This window comes from Antrostomus carolinensis, unplaced genomic scaffold, assembly GCF_000700745.2.
Source record: "Antrostomus carolinensis isolate BGI_N321 unplaced genomic scaffold, ASM70074v2 scaffold10636, whole genome shotgun sequence".
NCBI classification, from domain to species: domain Eukaryota; kingdom Metazoa; phylum Chordata; class Aves; order Caprimulgiformes; family Caprimulgidae; genus Antrostomus; species Antrostomus carolinensis.
This window is the reverse complement of record NW_010319770.1, coordinates 750-20,300: the sequence shown is the minus strand read 5'-3', so window position 1 is coordinate 20,300 and position 19,551 is coordinate 750. Positions and strand designations below refer to the sequence as shown.

At 39.7% G+C, this 19,551-nt stretch overlaps 1 protein-coding gene across 1 annotated transcript; it reads left to right on the top strand.

Annotated features, from left to right (window-relative positions):
• Positions 1-351: 351 nt before the first annotated feature.
• LOC104526035 (hook microtubule tethering protein 3) lies at positions 352-18,398 on the top strand (the record flags this gene model as incomplete). Its single annotated transcript, XM_010169373.1, has 8 exons — positions 352-368; positions 2,058-2,198; positions 3,770-3,971; positions 7,335-7,445; positions 10,373-10,460; positions 11,055-11,124; positions 15,864-16,004; positions 18,311-18,398. Coding segments are annotated over exons 1-8 (858 nt in total), but the record flags the coding sequence as incomplete, so codon positions are not given.
• Positions 18,399-19,551: the final 1,153 nt, after the last annotated feature.

Below are 19,551 nucleotides of genomic sequence, written 5' to 3'. Positions count from 1 at the left end.
GTTTGGCTGCCAGCTATGTTAAACTATCACATTGTGTTACAACTTACCTCTTTATAAGCTCTAGCATTAAAAAAAAGCATAATTTATTAGTGCTGCAATACTGTATACATGTGACTCTCTACTCTGTGAAGTTATTTTAGATTATTTGTGCACAATCATTTCACTCATGTTTTTCAAAATCAGTGAGTGTGAAAAGTAGCATACTTTCCTTTATGTATATTATTCTGATTGTAGTTTTAAAGTATAGGAATTTCTAGCTGAAAGTTTGCTACGGGCAGTACTACAGGTGGTATTATACAGCAAAGTGTGTCCTTCTCTGAGTTTGAAAACTAATTTTTTTGTATCTGAAAGATGGAGATTATCCGCAAGTGAGTTCTGCTCTTTTTTTGCATTTCCTCAACACATGGAAGTACAGTTCCTCTTTAAATATCCTTCTTGGTCCTTTTTACTGTTGCTTTCAGGCTGTGTAAGCCTGCTCTGCTGAAGAAAGCTTGTCTACTTCACTGTCATCTTTTCATTCTTGCTGCTGTACTTTCCTTATACTTTCTGAGTGAAACTATGGTATTTTTTTACACTGACAGTTTTTCTTCTCTTTCTGTCCTCTTGTGGTCACCGTTTTCTAATTCTTACATCAGCTGCCATGTAACTTTCCTTTTTTGCCTGTTTTGCCGTTTTCCCATTTCTGCTTTTTAGCTCTTTCCTGCGTGTTCAGACACACCCTCTCCCTTCAGTTCCCTATAAAATTTTCAGTGTTTCTCTTTCATAGCAGCTGCTGCCTGGTTTTCTTCTTTCTATACATCTGCTGTGTAAAGGAATAGTGATGTCTCTCTGATATTCCCCTTTGCCTCTCCTTATTCATCTCTCTGCTCTGGAATGATTCCTGCCTGAGTCTATTATCAGTTCCAGTTTGGACAGGTTTTCTCCCCATATGCAATATCTGCACTACCTGTTACTCTAGTTTCAGGTTCTGAACCCTTCTTTCTAAACCCTTTCACTTGTGAGACTCATCTCCCAACCTCCTTTGCCTCCTTCCCCTGCCTTCATAGCATATGGTTTCTGATGGCAATTTGTGTGTGTTCCTTCTCCAGCTCTATCTGACCAAACGGGACATATGTACAGCTAAACTGATGCCCAGTATGGTACAGCACTTTTTCTCCCAGTCTTGCCTCTTTATGTCCTTTAATAATTCCAGTTTGTCAGGTTCCAAGTCTTTGATGTATATGGTTTAGATGACCTACTGACTGTCTCTTCTCTCTGTTCTTGTTGATTCTTTTTGGACTTCTTGAATTAATGCATAGAATACTTCCCCCTTCCCCCCTCCTTCCCCCCCTCCATCCCCGTATCTCCTTTTCTGAATTGTTTTTATTTTAATTTGAAATCAAAATCACAAAAGGACTTGGTGTTCCATCCAGGTTGTGTCCTCTTCCAGTTGTACAAAATGCTTTGACAAAGTTTCTCTTAGTTATTCCCTTTGTTTACTGCCAGGTTAATGCAGCTTTGCCTGTGTATGCTGTATGTAAGGAGTTCATTCCAGAAAATTTGCTCTGAGTTCTTTACATGCTAACTAGATAGCTAAATGTATGACTTGGTTCTTTAGGGGTACTGGGCAGGCACAGGTTCTTTATAAGTAAGTAAAAGCAAGCCACCTTGGTGAGAGCTCTACAGCATTTAGAACAATCAGGTCAATATTGTCTAGGAGTTGAACGGCTGAACAAAATCTTAGAATAAAGATGTCATGCAAACTCTATATGCCCCAAGATGAAAATAAATAGAAATTTCTGCTTAAGCTTCCACTGTGAAAAATTACTGACAGAAGCAGCTCTGGATGTGTCTTTTTGAGAACATACTCTACCTTTCCAAATAGAAAGACTGAGGTCAAATTGGGAGCATCAAAGTCATCGATCAGCTTCTATGGTTTTGAATAAACACATTGGCCTGCTGTTCTCCTTCACTGCACCAGAAGACCATTTCATGTGTTTTTAGAGAGGATGATGATGAGGAAAGGTAACTGTGGCTCAAGCTGAGAAATTATTTTCTGGTTTATTTCAATTCTACAGATTAGAAGCTGCCAAAGATGACTATCGAATACGCTGTGAAGAACTAGAAAAGGAAATTGCTGAATTGAGACAACAAACAGAAGAGCTTACTACACTGGCAGAGGAGGCTCAGTCTTTGAAGGATGAGATAGATGTACTCAGGTAAACTCGGTTCCATTAACCCTTTTTAAATTTTTAATTATATATATCTATATATATTTAACTTTTAATTATATATATCTAAATTATATGATTAATCTACTTAGTCTTCATTATCTTTTGTTTAAATAATTTTAATATTAAATATAAACACTTTCTCAATGCCAAGGTGCTTTTAGATCCTCTAGTTAAGTACACAACCACCACACAATTCTGGTTATGTCAATTAGTTATTTATTATGTACCTAATCAATAACTACTACTAAGTTTAGCATTCCTACGCCATCTTATGGTCATAACAAGTCACTTAACTGGTCTCTTGAGTATTCTCTACTCACCCTCATCATGACTTAGGCATCTGTTTTCATTAGGGAACTAGACCCTTTCCTTTCCTGGGTTTGCAGTATTTGGACTTCGGGTGGCAGTTTTGGTTCATAATGCTACTGTGAACAACATCTGTTACAGCTCTCTATTCTGCTGGATTTTGTCACCCAAAATTGTTATGATTTGATGATGCTAGGGGTTTATAAGGTGAGGCAGCCCCTTTTACTATTGAACATAATCCTTCAGTGATGGTGTATTGCTGCCATGGGTTATTCAGAACAGTTACCCACTACCCCCCTGTATCACTCTTTCTAGCAAGACTTATTTTAATACTGCTGTTTCTAATTCACCAGCAGCTTTCTACCAAAGCTTTCTGTCTTTACGTGTTCTGTTAGTAATATCAGGAACAAGGCCATCAGGCTGCACCGTTCCATAAACTGCGAGGGCAGCATGGGTTCAGAGACTAATTCCTTGCCCCAGAGAGAGAGACTCTGCACATCACTGGGGATTAAGGAGATTTGGCTTGTCCCAGTGTCCCATAAGCTGACCATGGGTTCAGTGAGGGATTCTCCAGATTTCATAGGAAACTGAGTCTATAAATTGGTTAGTTCTAAAATGAAACTGGGGACAGTAATAGCAGCAGGGGTGTGGGTGGTTGGGGTAAGGGCTATTGCTGTTCCGGCAGTGCACCAGGTGGACTGAAAAAACTCTGAAATGTTACGAATGGAACCTAGTGTTTCAATTTATTTTTTTTTTATTTTTTTTTTTTTCAGAAGAAATTGGGCTCCAAAGCTGTTATGTTACTTCTGTGTCATCAAATATATGCTGTCCGGGAGATTAATCTTTATGATTTTATTCCTAGCTATCATTAAAACAAATTGAAGGGCATAAAATTTTATTCTTTACCCTTATAAAATGCTGGAGTGAGGATCGATTTAGAATTGAAAGGAAACAAGTGGGAGTGAAGGTGCTTTATCTATTATTTTAAGGTTGGAAGTAGCTAAGAAGGCTGTATTAGGAAGAGTGATAGTGACTAAAAGTACCTCCATGAGTAGCTCTTTGAATTGACAAATAGTTATGGGAGTGAAGCAAACAATTTAAAAGTGAAGACATTAGTAATAGGAGGATATGATTACTTTCTCGTTCTCCCCATGATGTCTCAGAATGACGTCTGCATTAAGGCAAAATACTGAGGACATTTCATTTTCTTAGTTTTCAGAGTACAATTTGATATAAATCTGTTCCTCCAGGCATTCTTCTGATAAAGTAGCCAAGTTAGAAAGCCAGGTAGAGTCGTACAAAAAGAAACTGGAAGACCTGGGTGATTTGCGACGGCAAGTGAAACTCTTAGAAGAGAAGAATACAATGTACATGCAAAATACTGTGAGCCTGGAAGAAGAACTAAGGAAGGCCAATGCAGCACGCAGTCAGCTGGAAACATACAAGAGACAGGTAAGAACAGACATAATCAGTGCAAAAGTTCTCTGTATTGTTCAACACATTCTCTTCATAACATGGCTGATATCTCAAAGTAAAAAAGAAATGATGAACAAACAGCTCCTTGTGTTTAGAAGAGTTCCATGTTCTTTCCTGCAATTCTTATCATTATCTCAAGTTTACATTAGCTTGCCAATAAGCAGCATTTCTTATTTTTTTAAAAATGAACAGATGTTGAAATTTTTTTCTCAAATTTTCCTAGTTCATATTCAGTAGTGGGGCTTGAATTAGAGCCTCTTCTTTCAGAAAAAATATTGACTTTTCACTTACAAATTTCTGGCAGTGAGGAGTGCACCACAGCTAAGGTAAGTTATTCCTGTGGTTAAATAACCTCTTTTTTTAAGGTTTGGGTTTGTCTGATACATCTGAATTTGTCCAGTTATGAAGGCAGAAGGATGCATATCATCCCTGTTTTTTATATGTATGCAGCAGAGTACAAAATGTGTCACCAGCACACTTGCTGGAGTGAAAGGTATCTGTTTATCCTCCTGCTTGTCAAAGTGCCATGTGATCCTCTTTCTGTAAAGGTAGAATATGTACTTAATCTTTTCTCTGCTTCCACACTACATTAACATGACATCATTCTGGGATTCTTGTTACAGGGCCAGACAGAGCCTAGTACCTTAAAGCAATAGTGCCTGCTCTGTATTTCTGCCTACTCATAAGATTGAATGGTCCCTACAGAGAGGTCCCTACATGTCAACTTACAGCAACATAAAAATAGAGATACAACCTCTAACAATATTGCAAGCCCAGGAGCAGTGTGTGTCCCTAAGACTGGATAGCTTTTTCACTGCACCTGGCCATCTTAGTTATTAAGACAACTACCTTCAGCCTCTGTTGGCTAATTGTAAGTACAGTCCAAATGATTCTACCAGAAAAAAAGAACTTGGACAAGAAAAATGCTGACAAAACAGACAGTCAAAGGGAAAAGTAAACGTAGAAAGCAATGGCCTTGAGTAGTATCATGTTTACTGGCAACAAATATTTAGCTCCTTTGAACAACTGAGCATGTGATGTAGTTATGTAACCTCAACATCTGCATCTGATCGTTCTTATTTCACCAACAATGAGGATTTTGGAAGGGGCAGTCCCATTGTTTGTGCTGCAAATGTACTCCTCTTTTTCTTCATTGTTCCCTGTGTTTTATGGGTAGGATTTCATGTCTGACAGGAGTTCATTTGTACAAAACTGTTCTGCTGGCTGAGACTGGAGTAAACCTCAGGCTTCTCATGTGACAGACACAAGTTTTCTTCACCTAACCACAGTGCCTCAAAATGAACACACAGTGTGTTTGCCTTCAGTGTCTGTAAGGCTGGGCTCCTTTTGAGACCGGCCTGTGAATCATGAACTGTCACAAAATTAATTTCTGGGAATCCTAAACTGTGATATAAGAGTTAAGCCAGGTGTAACGATTCTGGTGTTATGTCACTGCTGAGCACTAGAGTGCCCCTGTAGTGGAATGTGTCTTGTCTGGTGTGTGAAGGATCCAACCCCACTCATGATGATGCCATCAGAGGAGTTATTTCTTTGGCTTAAAAGCTCTGTGCTGTGCAAATGAAAGTGCTTGGTTCAAACTTCTGTAGTGATGTGCCAGGAAATCGCATCTTCACCCCACCCAGCAGTTTCTATGAGATTAGGTTAGTAGTGGTGTATTGTGCTAGGAGATGTAATAGCATTTATTTATTGAAGAGTTTCTGTTCACTTTTCTAGAAGCAAGCACAAGCATTTTCTAAGAAACCTTTTATTGCATCATGAAGAATTTAAATGTGAAGATTCCAGGGTTATTTTTTGTGATTTAATTCAGCCCCTTTGTGCATGTGCATTCCGATATATTTTTAACAATGTCTTGCTTTTCTTTGCTGCAAGATTCCTGCTTTACTCATTCCACATGCCAGATAATGCTCAGTAAATGTAATAGCAGTTATATTTTTTAATCTTCTGCATTACCATGTAGCTGTATGTGTTTATATACACTCCAAAGTCATTATTTGAGACAATTATTTCCCGCTGTGTTTTTCTGCATACCATTACCATAGCATGAGTGATTACAAACATTAATGCATTTGTTTCCATCTGAGGTTAAAATATACCTATTTTGCAAGTGGGGGCACAATCACAGGTGAAGGCCTGCATTTTATTATTACTATTTTTTTTTATATCTGCAGTTATTCTGATAGCCCCAGTGATGGATGTCACATCTCAGAAATGAAACGTTTTAGTATCTAACATTTTGGCACCTTTTTTTTTTTTAATCTGATAATCTCAGAAATAGCAGGCCAGAGCTTTTTTTGCAGCCCTTAATTTAAGAACAACAGCAAAATCCTTCTCTAAGACTTAGACCGTGCAGTTATTTTGCTATAGCTAAACACATTGAAAATAGAAGGTAATTAGAACCATTAAATAGTTTTTATGTAGGTATGGCTGGTGCTTTGCTTCACAATTTAAGTCAGTCACTTTCTCTGTAATCTAAAAGCCATGAAAAAACCTTATTAATTGCTTCAGAAGAAGCTGTGCGTCTTCAGCTGAGTCTTCATTTAGCTCTTGTGTTTGCAGGTCAGTCTTTATTCAGCTTACTTGCTTCCATGCTCTCTGCATTATGAGCTTTACTAATGTCCTGGGAATGAGCCTTTGCTAGTAGAGGCTGTTTTGAAAAGGCAAGACTTCACTGATTTGCCTCCTGTTCGCTGCTTGTTTATGCTCAGCTTTCAGATTTCTGCTCATTTAATTTTAAAAGCTCTTTACTGATCCGTAGTTGAAAGTATACATGTGACTTTGTTAGCAGTGTTTCCTTCTGAAGTAAAGAATACTGTTTATAAGCCTGTGTCTGAATCTTTATATTAGTGTATTAAAAATTATTAGGAAAATCTCAGGTTAAGAAGCATTACCTGATTGCATAAACCAGCGATTGAATTCTGAGTGAGGCTTGTGAAATAAAACTAACAAAAGATATAGATAATTTGTTTTCTTCTGAGTTTTTTTCTTTTTCTTAGCTTCTCAGAAAGCAGGAGGATTTTTCTACTTTTCCTAAGCTCTTTGATCCATTTATCTATATAGCTTTTTTTCTGTAAACCATGCTTGAGCTTAAATTCTTGTTTTCAGGTGTACTGAAAAAACTTCACAGTTTTTGCTTCTTATGCTTGTGCTAAGACTTAATATTTGAATGCTGTTGTTTTTGCAGTTTTTAGTATGTCCTATAGGTAATTATTTCACTTGTTTACAACATGACTCTTGGTGCATGGTAGTGGGCTACTTTTCTTGTGTATTTTGTTTTAATATTAATATTTGCAGACAAATTATTGATTCTTGTTCTCACAGGCAGTTGAACTACAAAACAGGTTATCTGAAGAATCCAAGAAAGCTGATAAATTAGATTATGAATGCAAACGACTGAAAGAAAAAGTAGACAGCCTCCAAAAAGAAAAAGATGTAAGTGCCAAGGTGTTATTTTTTCGGTAGTAGCGATAGCAACTTTGTGTCCTTTATAACTCAGAGATACAGTATTGTAGTTAGCCATTTACAGCAAGCTTCTTAAATTAGGAAGTCTTTTTTCACTTAAAATTTTCTAATGTTTGTGTACAAGATCCTTTTTAAATCTAAGACCTGTACAGCATGGAATAAAGTGACTGTATAAAAACATATGCAACCCATTTTTAAGAGGCGAAGCCTACTTATTTGGGATCTGAAGTTGTTTTTTGACCATTTACCACGAGAACGTTAATAAACACCCAGGGTAATTGTAATGTATTCTGAAAAACTATTTAAAGTAGCGTTTCTGCAGTATCATCCTAGAACTAAACTATTGTTGCATTTTTCTAAGGCATTCTTTGAGTTACCATCAGACTGTTTCTCTTAATGGAGTCATGACTACTGCAGAAAGAGGCTTAGGAGTCGGGTAGAGGGACATGTCCTTTGTGGCAGTCTCGCCTTTTATGACAGCTCCTATCTGTCTTGTATTGCCAACATGGAACACGCAGGATGGACACCAGTCTATTCCCTTCCTCTATGTCATTCACTGCTGGTGTTTCTGCAATTAATTGCTCTGTCCTCTCTTGCCAATTTTGATACTTCAGACTTATCTTGCACACTGTTGTTTCTCGAGAGTTTTTTTTCACCTTGTTTCTTAGCAATATATACGCAGGTGCCTCAGACTACCTCAAACCAAGCCAGCACTTTATCAATTTCTTATGCTTGTTTTAAGTATAAGTCCATCTATCTATCCATCCATCAGTCAGAATCTCTGTAGGCTTTTCCCTCAATAGCCATATTTCCTGTCCAGTTCTTTCCAAAATTTCCAGCCTGTGGACTTGTATAGCATTTGAACTGAAAGTTTTCGGTTATTTTCTGTTAATAGGTCTTTGATTTCCTTATTTTATTAAATCTTCAAACTATTGTGAACACTTGTCCTTGATATCACTTCCATCTGCCCTTCATATTGGAATGTCCATAGTGACTGTTTGCATACTCTGCTTTGGCTTTCTTTCCTGTTCTTTATTTAAAGTTTGTTTTTCCAGTTTTATTATGTTTTACAGTGGTGTCTGTGGCTTACTCATTGCTTGGTGGACCATTTCATCTTGCACAAAGGATCTGAATTGCAGACCGTTGTCGTATAGTTCTCTGTTTTACCCCCTAGCAAACAGTATTTTTTGAGGGTGGTGTAGTTTTTTAGTACATTCTTTCAAGTGGATATGCACCTGTGAGAAGTAGGTTATAGCTTGAGTCTCTCAACATTTGAATAAGTGATTCATGACCTGTATTACCTAGTCTTTCTGTTACCTGTTGTCACGTACAGATCAGTAACATTGCCCACCACAGGTCACAAGCTACATAGTGGTATCTTGTCAGTTGTATTTTGGAAACAGTTACTGAAATTGATTTTGTCTTTATCTTTATGTTCTGGCAAAGTCTGGTAGTGTGTTTGATATTTCAGCGATGTAGCTTGGAATTTAGCCTCAGTGGTGTGCTGTATGATAAGTACTAAGATAATTTGGTGAGTTGAGTTTGTCTGCAGTGTACAAGTGGAGCCCTAGAGCTTTTTCTATTCATTTAAATATTCTGGCATTTGATTAATGGGCTTGGTGTTTTCTGGATGACAGTAGCAAACTGCAGAATCCTTGCTTTCAGCAGCTGAGTTTGAGCACTCCTCTGCGTGGCCCTTCTGTAGTATTTATGGCAAAACCAGTTTTTTCACTTGTGTGGTTTGTGAAATGACTTTTAGTGCTAACAGAATGTACATTTTATTCAGATTGTTATGGTAGTTGCACCAGAGTTCACCTTGCAGGATTCAGAAATACAGCAGAACCCTCTGTCACACCTCACCAAAATATTCTTTGCCAAAATGGTTCCAAGTCCTAGATCTGTTTGGGCTGAAATATAAAATATATCTGAATCAAATTGGCAATAGGATGAAAAGCAAGGACCTGTCAGCTGACACAACTCCATATCTATGCACAGCCGAGGTCTGTCCTGGACTTCTTAGTAATACTGGACATGTCTGATTTTGGAGAACACAACAACTTGGATCTTTACATAATTGCCATTTTCTCCTTTCATTTTTGAATCTTGACAATCTTCTGGACAAAAACTTGATGCTACCTGTAGATTCTCATTTTTTGCCAGAAGGAGACTTGTGTGACATTGGGAGAGTATTTGCCCGATGCTACTGAAGAGCCCATCTGTCTAGATCCCAAGGTGGTACAGTCCTGTTCCTCAATTCTCTTTGGATTGAGCCTGAAGCAGCTGGTTTTCTGCCATAGCTGAGATGCTGGTGAATGGCAAGGCCTGTTGACAAACAGGAAAAAGGGAATATGGAAAAGCTGCTCACACCTTCATTGTTGAAAGACAAACAAAATTAAGTTAATGCAGTTTGTTTGTTATATTGACTGTGTACTCACCTGCTTTTTATTTCACTCCTGGCTAAAGCTTGGTTTCTTGGTGAGGTAAGAGTCTACAGTCTCTTAATTCACTTCCCTTTCCTTTGGAATCAGCCCTGATGAGGGGAAAAGGAGGATGACTGAGTGGCTCCAGGGGGCTGTTTACTACCTGGTACCAGAACTTTGTGTCACTAATATCTTGATTTTTTTTTTAAGCTTATACCCTGATATTTTTACCCCCGCAAAGGTAATACAGAGCAGCAGCCCTTCTCAAAAAAACCCCACTGTTTGTGTGTAATATATAATATTTATGTTTATTCTGTTATGAAATAGACTGATATGCCTTTAATTTAAAAATTATCTCTGGAATTGCATTAAATTCTTTTTAAAGTGTTGAAGGCTGTGCTTTTTGGTGACTTGTGTATGGTTAAAGATAGATTTGTACTGCCAAAACTGATATTCATTCTCTTTCTAATTATTCAGAGATTAAGAACAGAAAGAGATTCTTTGAAAGAAACTATTGAAGAGCTTAGATGTGTACAGGCTCAGGAGGGTCAACTCACTGCTACAGGTAAAGGACAAATAAGGAGATTAATTGCATCTTTTCTAAAGTTCATAGGACTTCTCTGGAGAGTGTTGGATATGCTTTTGTTTAGCACAGAATAAATTTATACTCCTCTAAGATCAGCAGTGAAAAGCTGCTTCAACTGTTCATAACTTCGTAAGCATTTGAAAACGTCAAACACTATTTCAGTCAATCATAAATTTTTATCTCCTCCCAGTGTGACATTTTTGTAATGTATTTCTGATTTCTCTGTAGTTACTTAATTTGCTTTAGAGAGACATTAAGTTTTCTCATGTGTGTATGATGTTTCATGTATTGCAGTTTATTTCTATGTATAATGTTGCACAGCTTTGTAGTTCTTAGATAAGCTAATGAGAAGAAAATACACCACAAAATTACTTCATCAGAATGAAGGCAGAAATAATGATTGTTCTCCAAATGAAATTGTGCCTGTCTGTCTCTCTTGCTGTAGGCTTTGTGTCATTTTCCATTATCTAACATCACTCTCAAACTGTAAACTTCTAGAACAATGTTTATTTCTGGTCTTTTAAAGAAAGTTACTGGTCTGCTTACTGAATTTTTTTACTTTTCCTAACCCAGGATTGATGCCTCTGGGAAGACAAGAGCCTTCAGATAGTTTAGCAGCGGAAATTGTTACTCCCGAAATAAAGTAAGCTAATATGTGCATTGTTTTACTAACCTTTATAATGAACCTATAGATGATTAGTTAGTTTTCAGTGTTAGAAAGTTGCTACAATTTATGTTTCTTTTTTCTCTCCTTCTGTATTTCTGTACAATGGGAGCTTTTATGCTTAAGCCAAAATCCAGTGAACCTCTCTTGCATTTGTATTGTGCTCCAAAAAAAAAAGGGGGAAACAAAAAACCCCTTTATCCTCACATTGTGTCTCTTCTTTTGCTGCAGAGAGTTCATATAACTGCAGCTTATATGTGCATTAACAGACAAAGTTGTTTGTAACAAGAATTTGTTGTTATGTGAGGAAAAAATTAGTAAAATTGTGAAAGGAAGAGTAGATTATAAATTCTGTTTTGTATCATGGCAAATGTTTACAATCTATTAAAAGCAGTGGCAGAGCTAAAAATCATTGTATCTTAAGATGTTGCAGGCTGTGTTTAGCTGTGCCAGTATGCTAAAAGATTTTAAGACAGTCATGTCTGTTAGCTCTTCAGGAAATCTTTTATCTATACCAATACTGATACAGTATATTATCACTTGGAAAGCTCAATATGGGGTCAAAACAGACTGTTCAGTATGTAAATAATCTTTCCAGAAAGCTAGTGATAGGAAAGATTTGTTTTTCTTCCAGCTGTGCTGCTGCACCCTGTTACAAGAGCAATTCTTTCTAGTTTTGTTCGGAAACAACAAAAGAAAAGAATAACATTTTTAGGCAGCATTAGTGAAGTATGGAGTTACTGCATAAAACTTCCACATGATTGCATGAAAGAGGACAAGACCTTAAATGCCATAAATACTCAAGCATAGCCTGCGTTTTCACTGACTGTTCATCTTTGTTTCCTGAAGATGAATTCTGGATTTTACGCAGACTGCTTGCAGTCTACTTGCTAAACTTGGCCTCCATGGCTGCTTGATAGAGGTGGCAGTAGCAGTGGCTGCCTTGGGACTGGAACTTCTTTATCTGGAGGTCTGGGTTGCTACCTCTGCTGTTGAAGGGGGAAGACTGCACAAGGCAGCCCACATATAGGAGTAGCTACTACTCTCTTGTTCCCTCCATGGTGACAGAGCATGGGTCTGTGCTCAAGCACCTTTCTCCATCTCATGGAGAAGACCTGCAGACCAAATGGGTAAGTTTCATGGGGCAGATTGAGTCTGTGGCCTGTCAGTTGCACCTGAGGGAATCAGCAAGTTAAGTGGTATGGAGTTAGCAGTTAGCAGGGGTCAGTGAAAGAGCTTTAAACAAGATTTGAAAGGGGAAAGGGGTAAAACCAGGCTCGCTAGAGATAAGCCTGGCTGTGGCATGCCAGTATTTGAGGGATGGTGTGCTAGTGATATCCTTCAGTCTTCTCCATCATGAGCACATTTGAAATGTCCCTGTACTAATACATGGAGCACCTTAGCCACCTCAGTGGAGGAAAGGAATGGAGATGCACGTGGCCCTAAAGACATTAGGGTTGCTGATGCGTTAGAAGCCATGGAAGCACCTGTGAACAGTCACATAGGAATTAGGGCTTCTTCCCAGAAAAAGGTGGCAGGATCAATAGCCCAGCTGAAGTACATTTACACCAATGCATGCAGCATGGGCAACAAACAGGGGTTGTCAGCCATTGTGCAGTTGGAAAACTGTGATATAGTTGCAATCACAGAAATATGGTGGGATGACTTACACAACTGGAATGCTGCAATGGATGGCTATAAACGCTTCAGAAAGGGTAGGCAAGGAAGGAGAGGCAGTGGAGTAGCTGTGTATGTTAGGGAGTATTTTGGCTGTCTAGAGTTTGACAATGGTGATGAAAGGGTCAAGTGTTGGTAAGAGTCAAGGGAAAGGCCAGCAAGGCAGATATCATGTCGGGAGTCTGTTACAGATCACCCAGCCAGGATGAAGAGGCAGATGAAATATTCTATAAGCAACTGGCAGGAGTCTCACAATTGCTCACCCTTGTTCTTGTGGGGGACTTCAGCTTACCAGATGTCTGCTGGAAACACAATACAATGGACAGGAAACAGTCTAGGGGATTTCTGGAGTGTGTGGAAGACAACTTCCTGACACAACTGGTGAGTGAGCCAGCTAGAGAAGGCGCCCTGCTGGAGCTGTTGTTCGTGAACAGGGAAGGACTTGTGGATGATGTGATGGTTGGAGGCTGTCTTGGGCACAGCAATCATGGTAGAGTTTTTGATTCTTGGAGAAGTAAGAGGGGTTAACAGAACTGCTACCTTGGACTTTCAGAGGGCAGACTTTAGCCTGTTTAGGAAACTGGTTGATGGGGCCACTTGGCAGGCAGACTTGAAGGCTAAAGATGTCCAGGAAGGCTGGACTTTCTTCAAGAAGGAAATCTTGAAGGCATGGAAGCAGGCTGTTCTTATGTGCAGGAAGAAAACTGGCCTGGCTGAACAGAGAGCTTTGGCTGGAAGTCAGGAAAAAAAGAGAGTTTATGACCTTTGGAAGAAGGAGCAGGCAGCTCAGGAGAGCTACAGAGGTGTCATGAAGTTACGCAAGGAGAAAATTACAAGGGCCAAAACCCAACTAGAATTTAATTTGGCTTCTGCTGGAAAAGACAATTAAAAAATCTTTCTAAAAATGTATTCACAACAAAAGGAGGGCTGAGGAGAATCTCCATCTTTTATTGGATGTGAGGGGAAACATAGTCACAAAGGATGAGGAAATGACTGAGATACTTCATGCCTTCTTTGCCTCAGTTTTAGGAAGACCAGTTGTTCTTGGGGTAGCCAGCCCTCTGAGCTGGAAGACAGACAGGGAGCAGAATGAATCCAAGGGGTAATGGTTAGTGACCTGCTATACTACTTAGACAAACACAAGTCTCTGGGATGGGAGGGAGTCCACCCCAAGGTACTGAGGGAGCTGGTAGAAGTGCCCACCAAGCCACTTTCCATCATTTATCAGCAGTCCTGGCAAACCGGGGAGGTCCCAGCTTCCTGGAGGTTAGCAAATGTGATATCCATCTGCTAGAAGGGCCAGAAGGAGGATCCAGGGACCTACAGGCCTGTCAGTCTGACCTTGGTGCCAGGGAGGGTTATGGAGTGCATCATCTTGAATGCCATCACACATCACATACAGGACAAAAGGTGATGAAACCCAGTCAGCAGGGGTTTATGAAAGGCTGGTCCTGCTTGACTAAGCTGATCTCCTTCTGTGACAAGGTGACCTGCTTACTGGGTGAGGGAAAGGCGGTGGATGTCATTTACCTGGACTTCAGTAAAGCCTTTGACACCATTTCCCCCAGCATTCTCCTGGAGAAACTGTCTGCTCATGGTTTGGACGAGTGTACTCTTTGCTGGGTGGAAAACTCGCTGGAAGCCCAGGCCCAAAGAGTGGTGTGGAATGGAGTTAAAGCCAATTGACGACCAGTCACAAGTGGTGTTTCCCAGGGCTCAGTATTGGGGCCAGCTCTGTTTAACAATGGTCTGGACAAGGGGATCAAATTCACCCTCAGTCAGTTTGCAGATGACACCAAGTTGGACAGGAGTGTTGGTCTGCTTGAGAATGGGAAGGCTCTAGAGAGGGGTCTGCGCAGACTGGATTGATGAGTCACGACCAATTGCATGAGGTTCAACAAGGCTGAGTGCCGAGCCATACACTTGGGTCACAACAACCACATGCAACACTACAGGCTTGGGGAAGAGTGACTGGAAGAACCTGGTGGAAAAGGACCTGGGGGTGTTGGTCAGCAACCAGCTGAATATGAGCCAGCAGTGTGCCTAGGTGGCCAAGAAGGCCAATGGCATCCTGGCCTGTGTTGGAAATAGTGTGGCCAGCAGGACCAGGGAATTGATCATCCCTCTCTACTCAGCACTGATGAGGCTGCACCTTGAATACTGTGTTCAGTTTTGGGCCCCTCACTACAGGAAAGACACTGAGGTGCTGGAGTGCATCCAGAGAAGGGCAGTGAAGCCGGTGAATGGCCTAGAGCACAAGTCTGATGAGGAGCAGCTGAGGGAACTGGGGCTGTTTAGTCTGGAAAAAAGGAAACTGAGGGGAGACCTTATCACTCTCTACAACTACCTGAAAGGAGGGTGTAGCGAAGTGCATGTTGGTTTCTTCCCAGGTAGCAAGTAGATAGGATGAGAGGAAAGGGCCTCAAGTTGCACCAGGCATGGTTTAGATGGGATATTGGGAAATATTTATTCACCAAAAAGGTTGTCAAGGATTGATACAGGCTGCTCAGGGAAGTGATTGAGTCACCATCCCTGGAGGTATTTAAAAGATGGGTAGACAAGGTGCTTAGGGACATGGTTTAGTGCTGGTCTTGGCAGTGTTAGGTTACCAGTTGGACTTAGTGGTCTTAAGGGTCTTTTCTAATCTAATGTTTCTATGATCCTATGAAAACAGACCAACAGGATAGAAGTGACTTGCCCAGGTTCATGCAGTAGTTCAGTGACAGCTGAGATTAAAGCCTCCCTTAACACTTGGTACCAAGATTTGTGTTCTCCGTGTTCTACCTATAAATCTGTCCAGCTGTACCCTGAGATCTACTAGGGGCACTCTGGCAACTTCCTTGTGCTGTGCTTTCTACAATTACAGCTCCATTAATCAGGTTTGTATTTGGAGGTTTGAAGACGTTTTGTTGTTTTAGCTGTCTCCCTTAAGTAGGTAAAGATGATCTTTACATTATTTTTACACCTCTTGTGGTAAATTGTTTTCTTCTTTATAGAGATTGGCATACTTTTTTGTACAAAATTGTATTTTATTTGTTTAGGGAGAAACTCATTCGCCTTCAGCATGAGAACAAGATGTTAAAGTTGAACCAAGAAGGTTCTGACAATGAAAAGATTGCCTTGTTGCAGAGCCTTCTTGATGATGCAAACTTGCGGAAGAATGAATTGGAGACAGAAAACAGGTAAGAAGTTTTGTCTGCTGTTTCACTTGACTTTTCTAACAATGCCATGTGCTTTTGACTCTCCTGTGTCCAATACTGGCCTCCTCAATACAGGCAAGACATGGACTTAAGGGATTCAGTCCAGTGAAAGGCCACAAGGTTGTGATTATGGGACTACAGCATCTCTTGTATAAGGAGGGTCTGAGAGAGAAAAGACTACGTAGCGTGGAAAAGAGAAGGCTCGGGGCGGATCTTACCGATGTTTATATAGATGGGTTTAAAGGAGATGGAGCTAGACTTAGTGATGCCCAGTAAAAGGGCAAGAGGCAGTGGGCAGAAATTAAAACACATTAAATTTAATCTAAGTATAAGAACATGCTTTTTATTCTGGAAGGGTTGCTGAATAGTGGAATAGGTTGTCCAGAGAGGTTGTCTCCATCCTTGGATATATTTAAAACCCAACAGAACTTGTTCCTGGGCAGCCTGCTCTAGCTCACGCAACTAGATTAAACCAATCAACATGCAGAGGTCCGTGGGACCAGACAGGGTGCATCTGAGCATGCTAAGGTAGCTGGCTGATACTGTTGTGAGGCTGCTCACTATCTAAGCTTTAAATCTACTTTCTGTCTAATCATTCCTGATCTTCCCCTTTGATTGGGGAAGGTTTCTGAAGCCCAGAAAAAGGTAAGTACTGCCCTCACCTTGAAGAAGGGCAAGAAAGAGAGTCTGGAGAACTACAGAGACTGGTCAACCACAGCTCATTTTCTGGGAATTTCACAAAGCAAGTACATCTGGAATTTGATTCCAGCCACATGAGGGACAAGAAAGTAACTGGGAAAGACCAGTGTGAATTTATTCAGGGTGGATCATACCTAACTAATCCAATTGTCTTGACAATAAGATGACTGCCTTTGTGAAGAAATGTGAAACAGTGGACAATGCTTACCTTAGCTTTAGCAAAGCCTTTGGCACAGTCTCTTATAGTCTCCTTATGTTCAGAATGGTGGGATATAAACTAAATAAGTGGACAGCAAAGTAAGTGCAAAATTGGTTGGACACCTATGCCTAAAGCATTATCATCAGTGGTACGAAATCCAACTGGCAACCAATTCCTCAGGCATCAATACCGGGACTAATTCTGCTCATCACCTTTATTAACAACTAGACTGATGGGAGAGACTATACGCCTACGAAGTTTGAGGATGGTACCGCATTGGGAGGAGTGATTGATATCCTGAAAGGGAGAGCTGTTATTCACTGGGGCTTAGCAATCTGGATAAGTGAGTTGATGGGAGCCCTGTCCCTGGCTGGGAGGAGCCTTGCAGTGCTGACTGGAACCAGCAGGCTGGGGAACAGCTCTGCTGCAAAAGCCCCGAGGTCCCAGTGGGCAGCAAAGGAAGATGTGTCAGCTGTCGACCTTGCAGCTGACTGTGAGCTGGGCTGTCCTCACCAGGATGCAGGCAGTTAGTCTGAAAAAATGATCCTTCACCTCTTATCAATACTTAGGAGATCACATCTGGTCATAACATACCATTTTGGATTGCCCAGTACAGGAAAGACATGAACGTACAGAAGTGCAGCAGAATATTGCTAAGGTGAGGGTCACTGGAGCATGTGATATGTGGGATAAGACTGAGAACTGGGTTTGTTCAGGCCAAAGAAAAGGTGGCATAGAGAAGATACAACTGTGATCTATCTACCTGATGGGAAGGTGTCAAAGACAGAGCCAGACTCTTCTCAGAGAATGACAGTGGAAGGAAAGAGGCAGCAGACACAGTATGGAGTATGTGGAAATTCTGACTAAGTGCAAGTTAAAAAACATCCCCAGAATAAATTTCTGAGCTCTAGAAGAGAGGCCCAAAGCGATTGTCAGACTTCCTTGTATCCAAACCTTGCCTGGACGTGGTTCCCAGCAATCTAATGTAAGTGCACCTGCTTTAAAGAGGAGGTTGGATTTAGACAACCTTTGGAGATCCCTTACAACATACAGGTTTTAGGATTCTGTGTCTGTATAAAAGCAGTAAGCTAGTAGCTATCACACAGTAAAACTGACTGTTAGATACTCTTGTTTCAAATATATAGAAATGATTTCTTAATACATGCATTTATGTTGTCTTGGAAGAGTGTCAGAATGTTCTGGATGACCACAGGCTATAATCTCTGAAACTGCTGTATGCTCTAACTACTGTTGTAAATTTTCTGTGAATAAAATACAATATTGCATCCCTTGTGTAGCTGACCTGAAAACAGAGGACACTGAAAATCTCAGGCTTCCTCTTGCAGTTGTTTGTTTTTTTCTGAAAAATAAAGTATAATCTCTTTCCTAGATTGGTAAATCAGAGACTCCTAGAAGTGCAGTCCCAGGTTGAAGAACTACAAAAATCTTTGCAGGATCAAGGTTCAAAAGCTGAAGATGTAAGTGGAAATGTACATCAAACTTACATTCAAGTAGTTACCATTTTTGAAACTTTCAACTTTTTGTGAAAAAAAAAATGTAAAATAAATTAGGCAAATGGAGATTTCTAATAGTTTTCCACATATTTACTGGTATGGTCTTATCACTAGATTGTGCTTCTCTAAATAGGATGTAAGACATAGCAAGACATTTGTCTAGAAAAGAAAACCATCCTATGTAGAGAAGGTGTAAAATATGTTTTATTTGATTAATTGTGTCTGTTCCAATAGCAAAATTAGCACTAGAATTATTTTAATTAGAATAGAGAGTTTTGCAGGGAATTAAGGAAATGTTAGTTCTTCATGTCTTAGTAAAGTATCTGAAGTTATTTGTGCTTTAGTTTTCTTAATGAAATTTGAGGCCTTTCCTGCCAGTGGAAGCTCTGTAATTGTGGATGTAAATGTATCTCATAATGCAAGAAGCTAGGCAGGCCAAGGCTTAAAAAAAAAAAAAAGTCAAGTAATTAGGCCCTCAACATAATGCAGCATTTTCTGTTTCTGTGTACATAGCTAATTTTATCTTTGATGCAAGAATACACATTGTGGCAGAGTTAGCGTGGAAAACAGCTTTCAGTCTTCCACTCAAAAATTGTGTTTGCCATCTCCTGTATGAGAGAAGAAACTCTATAACTTTCTTGAAAGTAGTTATTTGCAGGACTGTACGTGCACCGTGTATGCTTACAATCTCAGTGTATTGTGTTGCTACTTGGCAACAAGTTGTAGTGTGTTGCTTTCTGGTTTTGTGGGTTTTGTTTTAACTAATTTATACAAAACAGTGTAAGTTTTTACTAGCTGCTTATTTTCATTTAAGAGTGTGTTTAATTTAGCTTATCCTTTTTAATTTTCAGAATAAACTGTATGAAAGTAAACACCTAGTTGGGTTCAAATAAGATTATTTTCCCAAGAAACTTAGAATTCATTTTAGAATGCATCTTAAAATAGGTCCATACTATTGTGTGATTCTGAGATATTCTTTGTTGTCTTGGTTATTGGCCAAAATCAGAATTTTCTGGGTGAACATTTTTCTCACCTATTTTCTGGGTGAGAAAAAATTATTCTCCGATATTGAGTATTGTAGATGATCCCTGTCTAATTGAATTCAGCCTTGTATTTA